The 9,388-nt window shown below is 38.9% G+C and overlaps 1 protein-coding gene across 1 annotated transcript; it reads right to left on the reverse strand.

The window, feature by feature from the left end:
• Nucleotides 1-5,227: 5,227 nt before the first annotated feature.
• Nucleotides 5,228-6,849, reverse strand: LOC119350707 (protein LIKE COV 1-like). Its single transcript, XM_037618406.1, has 5 exons — nucleotides 6,740-6,849; nucleotides 6,163-6,330; nucleotides 5,994-6,091; nucleotides 5,527-5,653; nucleotides 5,228-5,397 (listed from the first exon to the last, which is right to left on the reverse strand). The coding sequence occupies exons 2-5, from the start codon at nucleotides 6,278-6,280 to the stop codon at nucleotides 5,228-5,230; spliced, it is 513 nt and encodes a 170-aa protein (XP_037474303.1). The 5' UTR covers nucleotides 6,281-6,330; nucleotides 6,740-6,849.
• Between the last annotated feature and the right edge of the window lie 2,539 nt (nucleotides 6,850-9,388).

The following is a 9,388-nucleotide window of genomic DNA, read 5'->3' on the forward strand; positions in this document are numbered from 1 at the left end:
TTTTTCATACGGACTCCGAATTGGGTGATTCTTCTTTTGTTGGAAACTAGATTTCGTGCACTTTCCAACCCAATTGGAATCACCTTCAAATTCGTCCGGAGCGTTGAGTTGTGGACAAAACAATCTGATGCTGCAGCAGAATCCGAGTCAAACTACAAGTCCAAAGGTGTTACATCACCTCCACTTGGGCCCATTGGCCTTGTACGACCTAGATTTAGTTTTAGGCTGCCTTGGGACGTCCTCCCACCTCCTTGGCCGCCACCCCTTGCTCCTATATAAGTAGATCCATCTAGTAGCTTTTCCTTGGGATTTGTTTAGTTAAAAGTTAGCCATTGCAACTTCGTGTACTTCGTTTGTGTCCAACGACCAGACCAAGACCGCTTACAGATCCCCACCTTTATCAATACTTCATATATACTCGCAATATTCAGATTGCTTTTATCATATTCTTGCTTGTTCTTCGATTGCTTGCAGGAATAGACCTTCGTGGTCAGGTTGATTGTGCTCCGGCGTGGTCAATAACCTCTCGGAGTTGGTTTAGCGATTGCTAAGGCGCAACGTCGTGCACGTTTGTAGTCGGATCGTCAAAGTCGTCTCCACCAAATCGATAGTTATCATCTCATCGAAGATCAGGACACCCCATTGCCTCTATCAAGTGGTATCAGTTTTCAGGTTGCTCGGTGAGAATTTCCAGTTTTCCTAGATTAGATTTATTTTCTTACCTATTGTCCAAGAAAAAGCCACACAAAAAAAAGTTAGATCTGTTCATCCTTTATCCAAGCCAGTCTGAGCCTTTGCAATTTTCTATTCATTGCTTGCATAGTTGAATTATCGGTTGCATCGTCGTGTTAGTTGCTGGTCTTAGTGTCTAGTTCCTTTAGAGTTTCGAGTTCTGTTCACATTAGTCACGCCGCCGCTGCATCATTATCCCTTCCGCTGTCCACCATCCCATCCATTAATTTCCACCACGTGCTACGCACTGTTCATTGCCATAATCATAGTTGAGGTCATTCACATCTTCGACTGATCCAATTTGCATCTTATCTAGTTTGTCTTGGAAAGAGGGAGAAAAAAGAAGATAGAGGAAAAAAAAGAGAGAAGAAAAAGAAAAAAAAAGCGTGAGAAAAAAAAAAGAGAAGAAAAAAAATCGGATCTATCTAGAATCAATCTCGTACCTGAATTCGGATTGAAATCTGTTTTGTGCACTGTTCAGTAAAACAGGTGTATCTTCCTCATACGAAGTCCGTTTTGGCTCCGTGAGTACTCAAATTGAAGCTAGCAACGAGCCGCATCTAAATAGTTGCAGAAGCTAGTTCAATATTTGACACCTCAAAATCGGCTTCTAAATACGTCTTTTTGCCCTCCGAAATTCGTGAACACAACTTGTTCCAATTTTTCAGGCCAGTTTTAGAATTCTTTGACTCCTCATATCAACTCGGAATTGAGTGATTCTTTTTGCATTGGAAAGCTTGAGTTAGTAGCATTCTTTGAAAGAATTTATCAGAAAATTGTCTCAAACTTTTCAAGAGGAAAGTTGGAGAGAGAGTTGTTGTATATCCTGCTTGGCAGTTGTTTTTCATCATTATCTTCACTGCCGTTGTGATCTTCACTTATATCTTGCTGTCAAGAGCTACTTAGTATCCTTCATTGATGCTAGTTGTGCTACGCCGTGACCTCATTAGTGTTCTAGGCTCGCGTCTCTAGTCCGGTCTAGCCTAGGACCAGCACGGTACCGTCGTTGAGCGTTTATTCAACATTGCATCTTTGAATTGATTATTGCTAATCTTTTGCTACCATATATAGCCAACCCAGCTCCACATATTTCTACACCGTGTATACGTACGCTCCCCTGGCAATCGCTTTACTCAATATTCGGAGTTACTTGACACCGCTGGTTGCCGATAACCGCCTGCTGCATGGTAAGAACTTGTAAGACATTGATATTTGCTTTACTGTGAGCGTTTTACCACCACATCCTAGTAGTTATAGGAACATTATTTTTGGGTTTTGTTTCTTGTTCTACTAATCATGACAGGATCCAGAGTCAATTTATGGGCTTTGTCGATCGCGGGAGACGTGCCACCACCTTTGCAAATACCACAACCGTCACGAGAGGTGCACAAACATCCAAATGCACATGATCAGGTTAATGTATCTATATCACCATTTAATGGCCGTTTTAAACCTGCTTTATATATTGAATGGGAGTTCGACATAAAAAATATATTTGCTTCCCATAATTTCAATGAACATAAAAAGGTTAAGGTTGCGGTTGGTTCTTTCACTGGTTATGCTTTGGTTTGGTGGAGTGAATATTGTCGGTTACACCCTGATTATATACCTACTACTTGGGATGATTTGAAACTTGCCATGCGACATACTTTCGTCCCTGCTTATTATACTCGTGACATGATTAAGAAGTTGCAACACTTAAAACAAGGTAGTGAAACTGTAACAAAATATTATGATGATTTACAAACTACCTTGTTGCATTCCTATTTAGAAGAAAGTGAAGATGATTTTATGGATAGATTTTGGGGAGGATTAAACCGTGATATTCAAGAGATACTAATTCATGAAGAGTGTTATCCTATGGACCATTTGTTTCATCTTGCTTGCAAAGCTGAACAGGAAATAAAACGACGTGTTGGCCATGAGGAGAACAAGCGCACGGTGCACATTCCAAGAGTTGATATGATTGTTCCTTCAACTACTAGGCATACTATGACAACCACATCCGTTGTTGTCAGGACTACATCACCTCCACCATGTGACACATCGCCCCCGAGAGTGGCTACATCATCTGAGTTGATCATAAGAGGTAATGACAAAGGTACTGATCTTCCATCTCTACATGAGAATGATGAATGCCTTGTCAATTTGAATGCACCATCTGATGAGCTACCCATGATGAGGACATCAATACAATTGTTACACCCACAACCCCTGCTGCTATACATACTGGACCAATTACTAGAGCTCGTGCACGCCAACTAAATTACCAGGTACTTTCGTTTCTTGGTAATGATTCTAATGTTCATGAGAATATGATGCTGCCTAAATTGGATACATTTGTTTTGCTTACAAATGAAGGGCCTAGCTTGGAGAAGGATGAACATTGGAGCAAGAACAAGCATGGAGATGATGGCATGCTGATGAGGACATGACTACCTTGGATATGACCAAAAATATTGCATATATGCATATTTGTCAGGTGATTTCTAGTGCAAACTATTCAATAATCTATTTATGTTATCCAGAACAAAAATACTTCACACACTTTTGTGTTTTGTCTAATTGCAGGTGTATGGGACATTTGTACAATCCACATATGAAGATAAGGAAGAAAGAGATGTTTATTTGCTGTTCAAAAAGTTCTCTCACGTCACTTTTGGCCCATGAGAAGATGGAGTCCAAGTCTCTCACGTTCTGGATTCAGATTCGGACTGCACAGACATACCTGACTCAAAATGCACACAAGTTTTTCATACGGACTCCGAATTGGGTGATTCTTCTTTTGTTGGAAACTAGATTTCGTGCACTTTCCAACCCAATTGGAATCACCTTCAAATTCGTCCGGAGCGTTGTGTTGTGGACAAAACAATCTGATGCTGCAGCAGAATCCGAGTCAAACTACAAGTCCAAAGGTGTTACATCACCTCCACTTGGGCCCATTGGCCTTGTACGACCTAGATTTAGTTTTAGGCTGCCTTGGGACGTCCTCCCACCTCCTTGGCCGCCACCCCTTGCTCCTATATAAGTAGATCCATCTAGTAGCTTTTCCTTGGGATTTGTTTAGTTAAAAGTTAGCCATTGCAACTTCGTGTACTTCGTTTGTGTCCAACGACCAGACCAAGACCGCTTACAGATCCCCACCTTTATCAATACTTCATATATACTCGCAATATTCAGATTGCTTTTATCATATTCTTGCTTGTTCTTCGATTGCTTGCAGGAATAGACCTTCGTGGTCAGGTTGATTGTGCTCCGGCGTGGTCAATAACCTCTCGGAGTTGGTTTAGCGATTGCTAAGGCGCAACGTCGTGCACGTTTGTAGTCGGATCGTCAAAGTCATCTCCACCAAATCGATAGTTATCATCTCATCGAAGATCGGGACACCCCATTGCCTCTATCAATACACCACTCTATGTGAAAATCTGAATTAGTAGCTATGCGGATACTTTTGGTACGACGAGTAAAGCCGCACCTACTAGTTACATTTGTATATGTTTGCTCTTTATAAATACAATAAGATGTGAGTGGTGACATGACCCTGTAGCCAGGCAAACAAATATAGATTGGTTCCTTGTTTGCTCGTACAACTTCATATATTTGAGTAAACAAAACTTTGCCGCAATTGCTATTCTGAAGCTTTAGGAATGAGCGGCATTGGGAAAAATAATTCAACTGGTGAAGCAATACTCAATGCACAAACTGAAACAATAGCTACCCGGAATAGTTTTGGTACAACTGGTTTACTCAGACACACTAGTTCATCAGGATAGCCTTGTCCTATTTATGTATGCTAAAGATTTAAGTGCTGGCATCAGTGGCGGAGCCAGTTCCTGGCGACCCGAGCCAGCTGGTTGGGCTCACCGCTGCCGCTGGTTTGAGCCAAGTCTCTGGCAGCAACCAGCATATTTTTAGTCCTACCAAGCTGGTGTGTAGTAGGAGCACCTCAGTGTAGCTTAGACCAGTAAACGAAACCACGCACAGAAACAATAGAAATGTCGTCAAATGTATCCATGGAGAAATGAGAATGATTGGGTCGGTCGCCAACGGCGTATTGTGCAGAGTTGATCACATCAGCTAATTGTTCCAGCAGATTGTGTAAAGTTTATCATATCACTATTGTTCCAGCAGGTGTTTCAAAGTCAAGGTTCCAGTCCCACCATTGTTGGTCTAGTGTCTACTATCACCTGATCTAGGAGGTTAATTAGTCCAAGAATTCAAGGTAAGATAACTCAGGCAGGCATCGTTTTCTTTTACAGTAAGGCACCTCGGTCAGACATTGTTGATACCGAAAGCTAATTTGGACTCCGAAACAACCGGAAGAAAACAATTGAACAACCGTAAGAAAATATAAGTATGGTAGGAAGCATCTGGGGCGGCATTACAAAGACAAAGTGCAAGCCAATTGTACAAAATCCATCAAATCGACAATGCGTGTGAGTAACCTAATTCTACTTAATTACAAGATCCTTTGATCCTCAGGCGTGACAGATTGCTAGTGCATCGCGCTCAGGATCTTGTTCGCCGCACTGGTGTGATTTGTGCTGAGAGTTTTACACTTGATATCGACGAACAGGTATGCAGTTTGCCTCAGCTTCTGCTCGCTCCACCTCGATCTGTGTGGATTGCTTGCAGATCTGAATGTGGATCCAGGGTCGACAAAATCTGGGGCATTGACATACCACCAGACACAACGATCTCTGCCAAACGGCGCAGAAATATGTCAGCGCCTTTTCACATGTTTTGGAGCAGATTAACAGATAAGATAACGAGAGGATAGAGTTTAGGAGTTACCAATGCCTTCATGCATAGAAAGATTAGGCCTTATCACATCCTTCGAGTTCACCATGAAGATATCACCAATGTAGAGATGGTTGGTCGGCACATAGACACAGTAAAGGTCCTCTTGACTAGAATAGCTCTGTTATGACGTAACGAAGGGATATTACACATTCAGATGAGTCAAAGCTATAGCATAAATCAGAGCAAAAAACAGAATGGTTTGCAAAAGAAGCATTTATCATCATTTTGAATATTCCAAAAATATTCGTTTCCATCCTTTACAAGGTGAGTTGGTCAAATTTTGTGGTAAAACTGAATTTCAACATTCAACCATGCAAGGGTTCATGCCAACGACTAAGATTACAAGGCAACATAGCTGCATACTGAGCATAGAGAAAAATCTTGAAAAATATATGTAAACCTGGTATAACTGTGAAAATCATTGGGAACTCGGTATAACAGTGAAGAGTATAGTAAACCTGGAGCGAGACTGATGAGGTAATGAATCCAAATGCATATTCCCCAATACGAGGATGTCGTATGATGACTGCCTCCTTGAATGCCTGTTTGTTTTGATCTGTAAAAAGAAACAAAAGTTAGTGCATAAGCTACTCTGCAGATTGAACATCATGATAACTGTGAATTTACCTAGCGATATAGCAGCACTAATTTGCTTGGATGCATTGTAGATGTGGCGCACAAGTGGCATGCGCTTGATGATCCATTCACCAATGCCAAGAACAGATGCTCCAACCCAAGATGACATGAAGACCCCAACGAAAAATATGAAAGTAACAGAAGTGATGAAGCCAAGACCTGGAGATTCAAATGAGTACAGTGGGAAAATAAGCTGGATAGGCAGTAAGCATCCTTCTTAGCAATGAATAAGTTACAAAATAATAACTGATTTCAACTACTCAGTTTCATGTCATGTTTCACACATTTTTTGTACAGAAATTTAAGAATCTAATGACACGATAAACTAGAACTTAAAAAATTTATCAAATTATGCACCTAATTTCTAGGTTCAACATACGAATTATGCAGACTGTATAATACACAGGAACAGACAATAACATATAATATAATAATAACACTATAGGATCAAACCCCAAAGTGGAAACAGGATGAAGGCAGTCATTTATTGAAGAAACTACAACATGACATCAAACCATCGAAGAAATTTGATATTTCAATACCAAAAGAAGCGGAGTAGTTTGCATACCAAAAATGTTGATACCCAATTGTGCATAGATTGGAGAGAAGAATCCATCAACAAAATGAATGAACCACCAGGTGAAGTAGAATGTTATCGCTATGGGGAAGAGAATCACACTGGCACTTTCTCAGAAAAGAACATCAAAACAGCATCAGTGCTTACGTGAAAATAAAATTTATATAACAGACGCATGACAGCTGGTAATGGCTGGTGTGCATATTTACTGGTTATCGCAGAATAAGGATGCAACTTCGAGTAAGATTTATTATGTCCAGTCAGTATTTGTAATAAATTTGGAGCACATTTTGAAATTACAAATACATTAAAAAATGAGAACAAAAATCAAAATTCTGATTTTTTTTAAATGTTCACATAAGCAAATTCCAAGGGAAACATAAAATCAGAGAAGAAACAAAATGTGAAAAATAGAGACAAAACTATAGCTGAAAAAAATATGACAAATCGGTTTAGGTACCTTTTATATACTCTAGTTCCCAAAATGAGCCAGGAACCTTCCAGAAGATTCACAATATTGTGGCTCGAACGCTCAAATGGGCCGACCCATTCAACGATTGTGTGTGTGATTGCCCAGTTTTTTGCCACAACATGTGGCAAATAGGAAATTCCGTATGTTTGGGGAGTAATGTCAAATAGACGGCAGCATGCACAGAAGGTCGCCTGACTAAGCCACCCCATTGTCGCGCGCGGAAATAAGAAAAAAGTCACTGAAAAAAGAATGGCAGTGCATGGGGTCAAACAATGTAACTCCCACTGTTGACCACTTGTTGCTAGCCACACGAGCTAAAAGGCTTCCATTCAAACTAGGTAACACGGACTATAAGAACCATCCATCAGCGATTAGTTTACTGTAGAGAACCAGTCTTTTTCACAATATTTAATTTTATTTTTTCTATTTGCTATTTATCTCTTTTTCATTTTGTGTTTTAATTTTATTTTTTATTTTTCAAAAACTGCTCATGCTTTCAAAAATTTATTCATAAAATACAAATATTAGCATTTTAAAAATTGTATAATTTTTTTAAATGTTCATGCCTTCCAAAATTTCTCAGAATGCCAAAACACAAATGTTTTCAAAAAAGAGCGAACAAAAATTTGAAAGCACGTTAAAAGCCCAAAAAGCCCCGTTTGGAAGCACCTTCTTTTTGATAAATTTTGCATTTTCTGGAGTTTCTTGCTTAAAAAAGGCCAATAAATGGCCAGACATGTCAAAAATCATTCAAACATGGATGGATGCCTACCAAGGCATGCCAACCTGCTCGTAAAAGTTAGGGTCACTTATTCATATATCAAAACATACCACCAGTTGGGGTGCATCCATGGACATGTAGTTTTTCCTAATTTGAATGTTAATTGCAATTTCTATCATTATCAATCGACATGAACAAATTGTGTGTGAAACTTTTACAAGGTTGAACACTTTTTCAAAAATTGTTGACAAATCTGAATAGTTGATGAAAAATTTGTACACAATCAGAAAACTACGTACATTTTAAAATCTATGAAAATTACTAAAAAGATAATATTTCTTAAATTTGTGAACAAAAACTATACTGAAATTCTAGAACATTTTTTAAAACTGCAAAGAATATTTGAAAACAAGAACAAAATTTTCAACTTTTTGAACATATTTCAAAAAGAGTAATAAATTTTTAAAAGGAGAAAAATAAATTACCAAGAGAAAGAAAAATGAAAAAATAGAAAAATATGCTTAAGCCCTGGTAACTAGGCGACATCATCGCTCCTGTCGGGCGCCTGCTGGGAGAAAACCTTATTTGACATTTATTGGGTCAAACAGTCGTTGTTTCTCACAAACCCTACTGATACGAGTGAACATGGGCCAAACCGTTTTAATTTTTTGTTGCCTGTGGACATGCTTGGTTTGGGAACCTTCTAGATGGTTCCAGGTCGGTTTTTACCGGTTTGGATACCTTCTAGAAGGTTCATGAATCCGTTTTCTTGTCTTTTTCTTATTTTTTTCCTTTTAAAAATCGTAAAGTTCAAACAAAGTTCAATGTACTTATTTGTTCATATTTTCCAAAAATGTTTGAATATTTCAAATAATGGTCTCGTTTTCAACAAAGTTAAGAGTTTCAAAATTGTTTGTGTTTTGAAAAATTGTTTGGAATTTCATTTTTTCTCAATTTTCATAATTGTTTAGAGTTTCAAAATTTGTTCCACTTTTCGAAGAAAATTGTTTGCATTTGTTTCAAGTTTAAAAAAAGTCGCATTCAAAATTCTCAACAATATTCAAATTTGTTATGTTCAATTTTGTTTCGCATTAAAATAATTCACATTTAAAATTCCTTAAAACCTTTAAATCTGTGGCTGTTCATACTACCTCCGTTTGGGATTTGAAGGCCAGCTAGCCGAAGTGGCAGTACCAAGAAATTCACAATGGTTAATTTATAGCATTGTGTAGAGCTGTAATTTTGGGAGGCAGTTAATGCCAATGGCTCAAGAAACGATTGCCTTGTATGCATTGGCTCATCTTTTTTTGAGTGGATGCATTGGCGGCAAGCACGTCCTACGCATTGAACAATAGTGAAGCCAAGATCATGCACATGACAAGCATGGTTCTGAAAGCCATGGAACGAACTGATGAATGCAGTGCCAAAACAAGTGCCTGCACATGCA

This window comes from Triticum dicoccoides, chromosome 1B (assembly GCF_002162155.2).
Source record: "Triticum dicoccoides isolate Atlit2015 ecotype Zavitan chromosome 1B, WEW_v2.0, whole genome shotgun sequence".
Classification (NCBI taxonomy): domain Eukaryota; kingdom Viridiplantae; phylum Streptophyta; class Magnoliopsida; order Poales; family Poaceae; genus Triticum; species Triticum dicoccoides.

Bases quoted from the DNA above. Each gene is read 5' to 3' on its own strand.
- LOC119350707 (XM_037618406.1), bottom strand. From the start codon at position 6,280: ATGTCATCTTGGGTTGGAGCATCTGTTCTTGGCATTGGTGAATGGATC. The intron at 6,092-6,162 runs GTAAATTCACAG...TTCTTTTTACAG, and splicing joins TAGTGCTGCTATATCGCTAG to ATCAAAACAAACAGGCATTC. The intron at 5,398-5,526 runs GTAACTCCTAAA...TCAATGCCCCAG, and splicing joins TTCTATGCATGAAGGCATTG to ATTTTGTCGACCCTGGATCC.